General features: G+C 47.9%; 1 protein-coding gene across 4 annotated transcripts in view; it reads right to left on the bottom strand.

Moving 5' to 3' along the window:
* Nucleotides 1-4,906: 4,906 nt before the first annotated feature.
* The window catches only part of COA1 (cytochrome c oxidase assembly factor 1), a 95,530-nt gene continuing 86,286 nt past the window's right edge, over nt 4,907-14,150 (bottom strand). For 3 of the 4 annotated variants that reach the window (XM_080819046.1, XM_080819047.1, XM_080819048.1), the window contains 4 exons: nt 13,470-13,562; nt 11,302-11,450; nt 9,317-9,393; nt 4,907-8,195 (listed from right to left, as the gene is read on the bottom strand). In XM_080819046.1, the coding sequence (XP_080675172.1) occupies nt 8,096-8,195; nt 9,317-9,393; nt 11,302-11,450; nt 13,470-13,562 (419 nt within the window). In that variant the 3' untranslated portion in view covers nt 4,907-8,095. Of the gene's footprint in view, nt 8,196-9,316; nt 9,394-11,301; nt 11,451-11,632; nt 12,413-13,469; nt 13,563-14,150 lie in introns of those variants that run through there. The other variant, XM_080819049.1, reaches the window with a different exon arrangement.

Genomic DNA, 14,150 nt, shown 5'->3' with positions numbered 1-14,150 from the left:
GTCAAAATTGTTCAAGGTTATTTACCACCTAGTACCTTCATTTAGTTGCAGAATTTAAAAAAATACTAGGGAGAAGGGAGGTGTTTTGCCTGAAATGTTATGATACCTGTCTAATTTGTCACTTACTCTGAAAACTCCTGGTTTATGGTAAGAATTCATGAAAGCGCATAAAAAGATGTTTCAGTGGCCTTAATATTCAGGAAAGGAAACTACCCCTGAAAAACAGTGAAATGCTACTTAACATAAAAATTGCCAATTTCAGAAATTCACAAAATAGAAGAAAATGGTAAAATCCCTATGTACTCATCAACCAACAACATTCAATAGTTGCAATTTTATAATATAGATTCATGGATTTGAAAGTATCCAAGGTTTCGAAGTTTGTTGATGGATATTTTGGTTTTATGTCTCCAGTTTTTGCTATTACAAATAGAGTTCATTAAATAATACTATGTAAATGGCATTTTGTATTTTTGTCAGCTGATTTTTAGCACACAGTCTCAGAAATGGGATTGGTGGGTCAAATGGTAAAGGTACGTAACATTTTTCTAGATATTGTCAAGTTCCCCTCTACAGAAGTTGTATCACTGTGTTCCCATCCCATCTGCAATTTAAGAGAGCCTGTTTCCTCACAGCCTTTGAAGAAAGTAGGTTCTCACACTTAGGGATTATTGCCAATTTGCTCGAAGAAAAATGGTATCACTAGTTTTAATTTGCATTCTTTTTTAAAGAAGGAGGTTGAACTTTTTTTTTTTTTTTAATATAATTCACTTGCATTTTTTTTGTGTGACTTCATTCATTAGTATCTTTTGCTCAGTTTTCTACCGGGTTATGGTTTTTCTCTACTTTTGCTCCTTACAAATTATGATGTTTACTTTTGCGATTTGAATTATAAATGTTGGGGCACCTGAGTGGCTCAGTTGGTTGAGGGTCTGGTTCTTGGTTTCCCCTCAGGTCGTGTGAGGTCGTGGGATGGAGACCTGTTTCAGGTTCTGGACTTGCTGGGGAGTCTGTCTGTGATGATCTCCCCTTCTCCTTTTGCCCCTCCCGACTCTCTCTTTCAAATAAATACGTCTTGTAAAAAAAGGTAAATATTTCCCCCACTTCAGCATTTGCTTTTTGCTTTGTTTTTGTTATTTCTAGACATGCAGAAATTTGTTTTTATACAGTCAAGTTTATTAATTTCCCTTATCACTTGTAGATGGTGACTCGGGAAAATCTCTCTACTTCCAAGTTCTAAGAGTTACCTGTAATTTTGCTAGTATCTAGCCAGTTTCATTTTTACATTTAGATCTTTGATCTAATTGTTATTTGTATGGTTGACAGTGGATCCGATGCTGTCTTTCTGCATCTAGCTGTCCGGTTTCTATCTTTTGCATGTAGCTATCAGCTGTCACCATTGTTCAGATGTCCCCCACTCCCTCCCGACTCGGATGCTAGCGGTTATCACACCCAGGTTTCCCCGTGCACTTGGACATGTGGTGTTGCTGAGGCGTCTCTTCATTATTTATGTTTTAATGTCTGACAAGACAAGCCCTCCCTCCTTGCTCTTGCTTTGCTGGGATTTCCTGGCTGCCTTTGCTTATTCTTCCAAATGAGTTTATAACTACTTAGCTTATCTAACTTTTATAAAAATCCCTAATGTTATCTTTATTGGTACACATTAAATTTAACTCCAGGAGGACTGGCATCTTTCCGACGAAGAACCTTGCTATCCATGAATGTGGTAAGCCTTTGTATTTGTCCAGTCGTACTTTGTATCTGTTGGTAGTGTTTTAGCACTTCTCATATAAGTTTGGCAGATTTTTTGCTAAGTTTTTTCCTAAATAATTTGTTTTCTGCTGCTGTAGATAGGGTCTGATCTCCATTATTTCTCCAAACTGGTTACTACTAGTATATGTGAAGAAGATCTTTCTTTATTAATCTTATATCCTCCACTAAATACTCGTTTTCCACAGATTCTTTTGGGTTTTGCTGATATGTAGTCATACAATCTACCTAAACAGTAACTGCTTTCCTCTTCCTAGTTTTTAGGCCTCTTGCTTTTTTCATTTTTTTGCCTAACTACACCGGATAGAACAGAGTGTTAATAGTGGATATAGTGTATCCTCATCTTGTTTCTGACCTGAGTGGAAAAAACCTCTGGTAGTTTTCTCACTGAGGAAGCTGCCGGCTTTGGGGAATACAGGCACGTGCACACACGCCTCTCCGGCAAGGGGAACTGTCGATCTGTATGAAAGAATCCTAATTTTGCCTCCTTAGCTCTATTAATGATTGAGCCACCAAGCACTCCTGAAATAAATCTCTCTCAGTCAATGTGAACAATTGCAAGAGGCTCGACTAGGCTGATGTAAAACTGGCCGTGGATCTCCGGGGCGTATCGCGGTTATTTCTCATTCGTGCTATACGGCCCATCGTGCTTCAGCGGTAAGCTCTGTCACATACCAGCTTCGTTCCAGAACCTGAGGCCCCAGGGTAGCTACTACCTGGAACACTACTGGTTTTAGGGAAGAGAGAAAAGAGGACATGGGGAACCAAGGTCTGGCCCTTAAAACGTCTACTCAGAAGTCTTCCCTATCACTTCCACTCACAAATTCACTGGCCAAAACAAGCCACGGGTGACACCTAAGTTCAAGCAGGGCTATATAGTCTTCCCACGGAGGGGGGCACTGCAAAGGGAGAGGCAGCACAATATTTTGCTAAAAATAATACAATATACCACTTACTATATGTTGCTGGATTCAGTTGCTAAAATTTAGAATTTTGCAGCAACATTCATGGGAGAGATTGGTTTATAGTTTCTCACTTTATAAAACTAACTTGGAAGTAAATTTTTTTTTTTTTTAAAGATTTTATTTATTTGACAGAGGGAGATCACAAGCAGGCAGAGAGGCAGGCAGAGAGAGGAGGAAGCAGGCTCCCTGCTGAGCAGAGAGCCTGATGCGGGGCTCGATCCCAGGACCCCGAGATCATGACCAGAGCCGAAGGCAGAGGCTTAACCCACTGAGCCACCCAGGCGCCCCTTGGAAGTAAATTCTTAAGACTGCAAGGTAAATGACACTAACATGGTAGCTAAATTTAAAAGCTATTTTTTAAAAGTATTATGTGGTGGAGGAAAAGTAATTTCTGTCTCTAAGGCTTATTGTTTAGTGATAAAAGACACTACACTGTATGTGATCTGTGATAGAGACCTGTATCTGAGAGGCCTGTTTTTTTCATCTCCCACTTTCCTACCCTGGATTGTAAAATGCTAGTTTTTCTTTTCTTTTCCTGATTTTTTAAAAATGTTATGTTAGCCACCATATAGTACATCATTAGTTTTTGATGTAGTGTCCCAAGATTCATTCTTTACGCATAACCCCCAGTGCTCCATGCAGTACGTGCCCTCCTCAATACCCACCACCAGGCTCACCCAAACCCCCACTCCCTCCCCTCTAAAACCCTCAGTTTGTTTCTCAGAGTCCACAGTCTCTCATGGTTCTTCTCCCTCTCCGATTTCCCTCCCTTCATTTATCCCTTCCTTCTCCTGTCCTCCATGCTATTCCTTATGTTCCACAAGTGAGTGAAACCATATAATTGACTTTCTCTGATTTCACTCAGCATAATCCCCTCCAGTCCCAACCAGGTTGATGCAAAAGTTGAGCACCCTCCTTTCTGATGGCTGAGTAATACTCCATTGTATATATGGACCACATCTTCTTTATCCACTCATCGGTTCAAGGGCATCTTGGTTCTTTCCATAGTTTGGCAACTGTGATCATTGCTGCTATGAACATTGGGGTATAGATGGCCCTTCTGTTCACTACATCTGTATCTTTGGGGTAAATACCCAGTAGTGCAATTGCAGGGTCATAGGGTCATATTTTTAATTTCTTAAGGAATCTCCACACTTTTCCAAAGTGGCTGCACCAACTTGGCATTCCCAGCAACAGTGTAAGAGGGTTCCCCTTTCTCCACATCCTCTCCAACACTTGTTTCCTGTCCTGTTGATTTCGGCCGTTCTAACTGGTGTAAGGTGGTATCAGTGTGGTTTTGATTTGTATCTCCCTGATTGCTAATGATGATGAACATTTTTCATGTGTGTTAGCCATTTGTATGTCTTCTTTGGAGAACTGTGTGTTCATGTCTTCTGCCCATTTTTTGACATGATTATCTGTTTTTTAAGTGTTGAGTTTGAGGACTTCTTTATAGATCCTGGATATCAGCCCTTTGTAGTGTCATCCATGGGTTGCCTCTTTGTCTTGCTGACTGTTTCCTTTGCTGTGCAGAAGCTTTTGATCTTGATGAAGTCCCAAAAATTCATTTTCGCTTTTGTTTCCTTTGCCTTTGGAGACCTGTCTCGAAAGAAGCTGCTGTGGCCAGTGTTGGAGGTCACTGCCTGTGTCCTTCTCTTGGATTTTGAGGGATTCCCCTCTCACACTGAGGTCTTTCATCCATTTTGAGTTTATGGCCCAGTTTCATTCTTCTTTTTATATAGCTGTCCAATTCTCCCAGCACTATTTACTGAAGAGACTTTTTCCATTGGGTATTTTTTCCTGCTTTGTTGAAGATGAGTTGACCATACAGTTGTGGGTCTGTATCTGGGCTCTCTACTCTGTTCCACTGGCCTGTGTGTCTGCTTTTGTCAGTACCGTGCTGTCTTGGTAATCACAGCTTTGTAATAAAGCATGAAATCAGGCAACATGACACTCCCAGCTTTTTTCTTTTTCAACATTTCCTTGGTGATTCAGGGTCTTTTCTGGTTCCATACAAATTTTAGGACTGCTCCAGCACCCTGAAAAATGCTGACAGTATTTTGATCAGGATGGCATTGAAAGCATAGATTGCTCTGGGCAGCACAGACATTTTACCAATGTTTATTCTTCTGACCCACAAGCATGGAATGTTCTTCCCTCTTTTTGTGTCTTCAGTTTCCTTCATGAGTGTTCTGTAGTTCTCGAGTACAGATCCTTTACCTCTTTGGTTAGGTTTATTCCCAGGTATCTTACAGTTCTTGGTGCTATTGTAAACTGAATCAATTCTCTTATTTCCCTTTCTACAGTTTCACTGTTAGTGTAAAAGAAAGCAACTGATTTCTGTGCATTTGTTCTGCAGCCTGCCACATTACTGAATTGCTATTTGGTTCTAGTACTTTGGGGTGGAATCTTTTGGGTTTTCCACGTGAAGTATCATCGGTACATGTTCCTCACACTACTTTCAACTGAATGACTCTGCTGCAGTCGGCCAACATCAGGACCATGAACAGGTTATTAAGGAGGCGAGAATCCTGTGGGTGGGCACTGGAGGTTTTCCCAACATCCTTCCGCCGTCTCCTTGACCCCTGCGGTCATCAGGCGTCCTGTGTGGACCAGCAGCTTTTGCCGAAGCAGCCTGACAAGCAGTGTCAACATTGCCTCACTTGTAAGGCAGGTGCTTGGGAAGGACTGAGTCATATTTTTCATACAAACTGAAAACAGCAGAGTCAAGCAGCCTAAGGCCGGTTGCCTTCAGAAAATGCTGGAGCTGCTGCCTACTGAGCATCACCTCGCCCTTTCCACGACGCCGGAAGCCAGAGATCACTGTTCGCCAAGTTTTGGCTGTTTCATGTACAGGAAATTTATTTCAGCTTCACCTTTGCTGTGAGCAACTTTACCAAAACCAGGAGTAGTAACACCTTGTCTGTTCAGGTGGTGTTGAATCTCCAGATTGGGGGTTGGTTGGAGGGAAGAGAGGCAGAAGGAAGCCAGTTCTCAAACACTGGACGAAGGGACAGGACTATCAATAAGGCACACATTTACTACCAGCCCTGTCAGGACGCGCTCAACATGGTCGCTTAAACCTTCACTAACTGTAGAATCCAGTGCTTATGCCAAAATCTCTTAACGGCCACATGCAAAGAGCCAACACTGGCACATGCTCGAGCCAACCTACCTTTCCAGGGCTTTCTTTTACTAGGTCTTCAGCTAAGCTACACCCTGGCCAACAGGGTATCTTATTTCTGGGGCACAATTCATACTCGTCCTGCAGAGGCCTTGCCCTGGGTTGCTCTCTCCACTTGTGTGAAATCTCAGCTCTCCCGGCCCATCGGAGCACTGCTCCTAGACTTCCTCCTAAACAGTAACTCACTCTTTTACGTCATTTTGACACCACTGCTGGAAACTCTTTCGGCACAGTATCCTAACACCCTGTAGCTCTCCAGTCCCTCCCCACGCCCGCAGCACGCCAGCTGGTCGGCAACTTACAGGGGCGAGAACAAGCTGCATCTTGTAGAGGAGAGGCGCAGGGGAGTCGTACCACCATTTGCTGGCCGTGACTTTGTTGGCTGTGTGCGCTCTCTCGCACGGTGTCTTGATGATTCTTGTGATTCTAGTGAAGCCCCTTCTCCAGTCCCCAGGCTGTCCTGTCCACTACAGGGTATGCAAGGGGCACTTCCTCAAACTGCTTATGGGGAAGAGTTGCTTTTTCCTCTGATGACAATATGGATTACAAGATGTCCTCACGGTAGCTCATAGGAGGCAACGGCTGAGGCACGGTGATGACTGGATACACAGGGCGTCGTGGGCTGCGGATACACATCACTGCTCTACTCAAAGCAAGGAAAGACAAGGTCTGTCTACTGTGAAGACACAAGTTCTGGCCTGTTCACCATCACACAAGAAGGTAAGAAGTGCATACGTGGAAGCAAACTTAACTGGGAAAAGCACCGACGATGGTGACTTCCAAATAGAAATCAAGGATCTTCTCCTGCTGTAATAGTATTTCCCGTCAGTTAGCTTAGAAAGTCTCTTAATTCAAGCTCTACACAAACAACAACTGGCACTTGCTTTGACTTCAGAACAGATGGCCCACCCAGGCCCTGGTTTCCTGTGATTTGGCAACAGCATGAAAAACAAGCAAACACTGAAAGGAACCAAAGTCAGAACAGTCAGATACAAAGCAACACACACCCACACGTACCCAGTCAACAGTATTAACTTCTAAAGAATAAAGCAGCATAAAACCATGTATCCAATGTTACCATTTACTTTGAAAAGTTGTACAGATTGTGATGTTTATCAATAAACACAGGGCAAAAGTGCTCTCAGGGACAGACTCACTCTAAAATCTATTCAAAGAATGTGTATTTTTAAAGAAACAAGCTCCAGAATAGACCTAACTTCCAACGATTAAAGGCCTCATGGTCTACCAGCGTGTTTAAGCTCAGTATTTTCTGAAAGGCTTCCCTCAAGGAATATTAAGAATGTAGGAAAAGAGCTCATGAATGTCCTTTATTGTAGGCAATTATAACCGCATTAAGCCCAATAACACCAAGGGGGTAAAACTGGCCTTTTCAAAGCAAAGGTGTCAGATTTCTGGTTTTCATCCGCTCTGGTGCTCAGAGGGAAGGAAGATCTTTGACTTCCTAATACTGTTCCCTTAAACAGGTAAAACCTAAAGGTGCGCTTCTCTAATGGGGGTTGTGTATGAAACAGAAGGATAAGCACCTGCTAGCTTTAAACTACCCATTCCTAACTTAGTTTTGCATGTGCTATGTACACATAAATAGTTTAAGCTTCCAAAATGTCTGGATTAAAGCAGTTATTTTGCAAATCTTCAATCAGGCAGACAGTTGGTGACTAAAAGAGAAATAAGATAAAAACAACAGCAGTGAAGCCAAAGAAAAAAAAATGCCTAAGGGACTGAGAATGTTCACAAGCTACTTAGCAACATGAATTCAGGGTAGGGCATCCTAGTATTAACAATTAAAGACCTCCTCGGTGCCAGTAAGTCCTGGTCTCACTGACGGAACTGAAAACCATGGGAAGGGGTGGGAGAGGAGAAGGAAAGATGAGAACTAGCCGAAATGAACATCTTATTAGTACCGATTCCTGGCATTCTGTACTGTTGGTAGACCGCAAACTTTCAAGCAGACTCTTACAAATTTAGAGTACAATTTTCGTTTCTAACTAAATTAAAAAATCCACAATACTTGTGGTCGAATTAGAATCCTACCAGAATTACCATATGCCAGCACACACAGTCACCCCGGCGGCGGGACGCCTGGCTCGCAGCCACAAGAGCACGCGGTGATGAGGTAAGACCGTGGCTGGAGGGAGCCGAGTCTTTTCGATCATCTCTACTCGTTTTCTGCTTCGTGACCGGTGTTCTCACTGAGCTTGAACACGGGAATCTGCTGACCATCCTGAAGCTTTAAGAAGACCTCCTGAAGGCGCCACCTGAGAACAACCAAAAGAAAAGTCTCTACTCACACACACCAAGGCAAAAGACATGGCCAGGAAAGAAAAAAAAAAAAAGTTGTTTTTTGAATGCTATCTTACAAGTTTTATTTTTTTATTTTTTTATTTTTTAAAGGTTTTCTTTATTTTTTTTTTTATTTATTTGTCAGAGAGAGAGAGGAGCGAGAGTGAGCACAAGTAGACAGAGTGGCAGGCAGAGGCAGAGGGAGAAGCAGGCTCCCTGCCGAGCAAGGAGCCCGATGTGGGACTCGATCCCAGGACGCTGGGATCATGACCTGAGCCGAAGGCAGCTGCTTAACCAACTGAGCCACCCAGGCGTCCCTATCTTACAAGTTTTAAACACTATTGTATATTGGCGCTACGTTACCATAACGCTTGAACATTGTATGATGGGCTCTGATTATTTAACCAGCATCGCTGTCAAGCAAGTTCAACAAAGAATGAATGACGGGTGGAATGGAAGGGGCACCGGGAAAGACACGGGGCGGCTTATTCCCCATTTCCTAGTTCACATCCACCTTCAGTGCCGTGCTGGAGCTCCGCCAGCTCCTTCATTAATCCCAGGCTCAGGGGTCCATGAGCCCGGGGGGCACCAGGTGGGGGCTGCCTGAGGGCTGCCCGCTCTCGTCCTCGGGAATTCAAACCCATCTTGGCTAAACGGCAAGCATCGCGGAGGGAAGCTTCCCGAGGGGGAAATGAGCGAATGTAGCTACTGGCAACCAGACAAGAAAAGCCAATTAATGGGGTGGAGATCTAATATAAAGGATGGGATGAATAGTTCTGGAACAGGAACCCATGACTTTATTCATCTGCAATGACCGAGGCCAGCGTGTGAGAAGCTACTGCACAAGCAGCAATTACCAGAGATCTAGACACTGTAACTGTGCAGTTCTTCAAGGAGCGACTCTGCGGGAGATTGTACTGGATAAAATGCCTGGACTGAGCGAAGAGCCTTGGTGTCCAGGCTGTGAGACTTTTCAAGCTTTGAAAAACAAACTCCTATTACGGCAATCACTTCGCTACAAATGAAAATAGGAATCGGGATTGTTTCCGTCAGAAAGTTCTCCTGCTCCCCCATTCCCACCCACCTTCCCACACACCTCTGAAAGGGGCCGTCTCGGGATGAGCAGACGTGGAGAAGGCCCTGGGACTTGGAGCCAGAGACCGGAATCTTCAGCTGGGGGTGAAAAATGTGAGATACAATTGGATTGTTGTCCTCTAGGGAAATGAAAAAATGTTTTTAGAGTGAACCCTAAGAAGTCCAATGATCGTTCACAGAATCGGCTGTTTTCTGACTGAGCCTAGCTGCAGAATTCCCCTGATTTTCCACCTGGCTCCATCCAAACGTCCTGCCCCTCTCCAGATGGTTTGGTGAGGTCAGTGGCAGCCCTCTCTCGGGCAAACTCAAGGCTCTGGGCACTTAGAGTGATACTCAGAAAGCCACTGCTACAAGAGAACAAACTGCAGCAACACGGATGTCAAAGGCCCGGAAGTATGGAACGCATGATTTCCTGTTCCAGAACAGGCTAAACTATGTTGGAAAAAGTTATCAGAAAAGTGACTGTCACTATTGGGGCTGAGGGATGTGAGAAGACCCGCTGGGAAGAGCGTGCGCACGCTGAGGCGATGGGAACGGGCTACATCTAGGTGGGGGCCTGAATTGCACAGGTGTATGCATTTATTAAAATTCATCAAATAAGACAGATTTATATCCTTCCCTGAAGGTAAATTTTCCCTCAAAAAAAAAAAAAAACCCTCTGGTTAATGATATGTTTCTTACGAATTTAGATGAAGTATATGGATGTCTGAAAATAACGTGTTCACGGACAGAGATCGGACTAGATGAACAGCTATGGGATAAGGCAAATCAAGTAAAATATTAACAGCTGGCCCTTGAACAGGATTTCAAAATCTGCCTCTAACTTCTGACTTCCTCAAAACTTAACGACTACTAGCCTACTGCTGCCTAGAAGCCTTACCAATAACATATCAGTCGATTGACACATACTTTGGGTGTTGTATGTATTCTACACTCTAGTCTTACAACACAGTACGAGGGAAAAGAGGCCGAGAAAATCATACAGAAGAGCAAGTACACCCACGGTGCTGTGCTGCACTGCAACACTCTGTGTTCAGTGGGCCTGTGCTGGGCGGTGTCAGCCAAGGACCAGCTCCACTCATAGAATCCAGAGAGCAGTTACGTGGGTGCCGTGGTGTAGATTCTTTTATCTTTTCTGTATGTTTGAAGCTTTTCATAATAAAAGAGGGGGAAAAAAATCCCTGATTTAGAAGGAGGAGCTATTACAGCAAATCTTTTGGTACACACTGTGACCTCTCATGAGCTAAGTGATGGCACATCTCACCTGCTCCAAACCGCCACCAAGAAAGAACCGCGCGTGCTGGGCCCTGGCCTGGCAGCCCTGTCCTCTGCGAGCAGACCCCAGCCCGCCCGCTGCTCCCTCCCGCGCCATCACCCCCATCTTCTTGGGAAGTTTTAAACCATAGACCTTGAGCGCCTTCTGCGTCTCTGCATTCCCCACGCAGCTAGAATCGGTCCTTTACTCGCTGCGGACTCTTAACGCGTTTGTTGAACAGACGAGCGCACTTCGCACTCAGGTGGGTTTATCAGGGGAACCAGACAAGACGAGCCATGAAGAAAGCGGCCGGCATCCCACGGAGGCAACGCGGGGAAGGGAGAAAACTACAGTTTAAAGAGCCGCTCGCAGGAGCACCCACGGGCTGCAGACGCACTTCGCGTCCCCAGCCGAAGCCGTGGTCCGCCACCATGGTCCCTTCCCTACAACGCTCAGTCCAAGGTGGCGACCCGAGCCAGAACAACGCCCTCCCCACCACCCTGGTCCCTCAGAAAGGAAGACGGACATAGGACAATGAATTGATCCGTATCGCTCTTACAGAAGGTTCTCCACAATGGCCAGTCGCGGCTTGACAGTGATCTTCTCACCCCGTTCCCTTACTCCAGCCTCTTCCAAGACTCCCCTGGCCGCCCGCAGCCCTCTCCCGGCCTCTCCGGGCCTCTCCCGGCCTCCCGGGCGCCCAGGCCGCAGCCCGCCGGGGAAGCCCTTACCCGGGCACTGGCGATGTCCACGAAGTTCTCCCTGTCGGTGAGGTGGAGGCGGTGCACGCTGAGAGGAGCACCCAGGGCTTCCAGGGCCTCGGGGTGGCCGTGCAGCTGCGCCAGGGCCAGCTGGTAATAGGAAGCCTTGGAGAAGGCCACTAGAAGGGAAAGACAGTTGTCACATTTACTTCTCTGTTTTAGATTTGGTCACACAGACTCTCTATAGAAAGTTAGAGGATACAATTCACGTCCAGCACGGAAACAGAACAAATGTGAAATTTCTGGATGGAAAAATAATGAGGGAGCACCGACTCCAAGCGGTCCGTTTCAGAGAAGGCACCTGGGGAAACACGGCCGATGAACTTGGGCAAGGCACTGGATCCTCCTGTGCCTCAGTTTCTCCATCTCTCATTTCCTGCCTCATGCATCGCCTCATGTCCTCATCTAAAGGGTTGGCTTGGATCATCTCTAGCTTCCCTCTCGGTTCTAAAGTCCTGTGACTCCATGACCTGCTCCAAGTGACACGGCTAGTCTGCGGCGGAGCTGGGGCCCAGATCTGTGACTCTGGACTTCTACGCACTGTCCCTTCCACTGAGATGAAGGTCCTGATCCACCAAGAAACAAGACCACAACTTCAATAGCAAAACCGTTAGGCCAAGAAAGAGACAGTGAAAGTGTTCATTTGTCAAAGTCTATAGGTTAAGGCAACAGTTCCCACAGGAAAAGCTTTTAAACTTCCCAGTGTCAGGTGCGTTCCTGGCCCAAAGGCTGCTGGTAGCTCCAGGAAGCGCGGCCCTGACGGTGCGAGGCAGACAAGCTGCCCTCAGGAAGGGGTAAAGGTCGGCCTCCCGAGCACGAGCACGGCTTTCGGTCTGACACCGAGAAAGAGCTTCGCTCCCGTAGGCCTGATCCGGGTAACGGACGGGAAAGCCAGCCTGAGCCGGGAGAAGCCAGGGACGGCAGTGCTCCTGGGCCGCTACCCAGGACCGGGCCTGCAGGGGGCTGCAGGCAGGAACAGGTGGCAGCCCAGGCAGGAAAAGGGGGAGCAGAAGCTGGCTCCGGTTCCCGTGGTCAGACACTGTCCTCAGTATTGCAGAGAGCTTCCAATCCTCGGTATCTCAGAGGTTGTGAGATTTCTTGTACAATGACCTCAGGCACCGGCACTGATATCATCCCTCATCACACAGGTAACTGTGGGGAGAGACCCCCGCCCCCCCCCCCGGGGCCACACAGCCCACGCGGAGTCTCCGCTGTCTCTACTGGCCGACCCGGGGGGACAGCCGGCAGGCTCCCGGCCCGTAAAACGCTGTTCCTGTTGCGTCGCGGCCCCGTCCCTTAGGCAGGGGCAGAGGAGACTGAGGAATTCCAGTCTGACTCTCCCAGGCGGTGCTCATCCAGGCCACCTCAAGACTCAGAGGCCTGAGGGCCAGCACTGAAGGGAGGCGGGGCAGAGTGGATGCGGAGGACACTGAGCTCCCTTTGCCGTCTGCTGGTGACACTCGCATCCTGGCAGGAAGCGAAAATGGCACAGAGTCAGGGTAAGAAGCCAAGCTGGGCAGGCATAAAGGATCTTCAAAGAAAGTCAGTCTAGAGAAAAACCGTGGCTGCTTTGCAACCAGCAGCACTGGAATGACCGTAACTGCCTTGGCCTTGGCCTTGGCCGCTGGAGTCACTGCGGCCTGTCTTTACAAATTCAAATTTGGGGGCGGGGGGCCGGAAGCGGCTTCTGTCCGGATTTTGCATCCTGGACTCTGCTTCTATGTTCTGCTCTTCCCAGAGCCCCCAGCTCAAGTCCCCTCCTCCACTAAGTCAGCAGCAGAGAGGGGCAGGGCAGAGAGGCCGACTGCACTTGAGAAACAGCCGGTTTCCCCACCTGTGAACCATCTGGTATTCCCTCTCCCTCTCTTCTTTACCGTGTCTCGGGAATCGGAAGGGCTCCTGCCGGCACCGGCGAGCTGGCCCCAGAGCTGGGCCTTTTATCTGCACTTGCAGGTCCAGGGAAACCGATCACGGGATGAGCAGGAAGCTACAGCCCATGGGAATGGTGTACTGGCTTCTAAAAATAGCTCCCTCCTCCTCTCTCTGATCTGCTGGAAGCTCTGAAGCTTTTCCCTCGGGCGGGAGAGGGGCAGGGAGCGGGGAGGAAGCCCGCGCCGGCCGGCCCGGCCCGTACTCACTCTGCGTCAGGTAATAGACGAGGGCGCAGCTGCCCCCCGCCAGCGCGCCCGAGGACAGGACCAGTCGGCCGAACGCCCACGGCATGCTGCTTCCTGGAGACGCGAAAACAAAAGACACGGATTTATTGTTACATTCAGGTTTATGCCAAGGGCCTAAGCCTGGATGGGGGCCCGCGGAGAAAGGAAAGCTGAAAAGGAAGCGAGGCGGCGAGGCCACCATGCCCGCTTGCGTCCTTTCAGAAAGCCGGGGCCGGTCCGGGAGCAGAGCGGGGGCGCCCTCCCGAGAGTGGCCCGCATCCAGGCCCCAGGCCGCGGGGGCGCCGCGGAGCACAGAGCAAGCATTCAGCCCCACCGGCTCTCCGGACAGGGCCCCCGCCTGCCTGCCAAGCCCGCGCGGCCGGGAAGCACAGCCGCTTTGTCCCCAGCCGGCTGGTAAACAGGAAGCGGGTCCTTTTGTCCCGAGAGCCGGTCTGCTGGCGTGGTCACCGGTCGCTTTCTTTCATATTTTGAAAAATGTCCCACCCCCTGGATGATGAATGAGCAGATGGAGAGGGGCCCTCACGGCCACTTCAGCACACACACCCACCCTGGCCCTAGCTCCGGCTCCCGAAGCCTGAAGCCCGAAGCCCGAAGCCCGAGCGGGTCCTCGAGGCGCCGCCGGTCTGCCGGTCTGCGCCCCGC

This window comes from Martes martes (assembly GCF_963455335.1).
Source record: "Martes martes genome assembly, chromosome: 11".
Classification (NCBI taxonomy): Eukaryota; Metazoa; Chordata; class Mammalia; order Carnivora; family Mustelidae; genus Martes; species Martes martes.
This window is presented reverse-complemented; position numbering and strand designations above follow the sequence as displayed.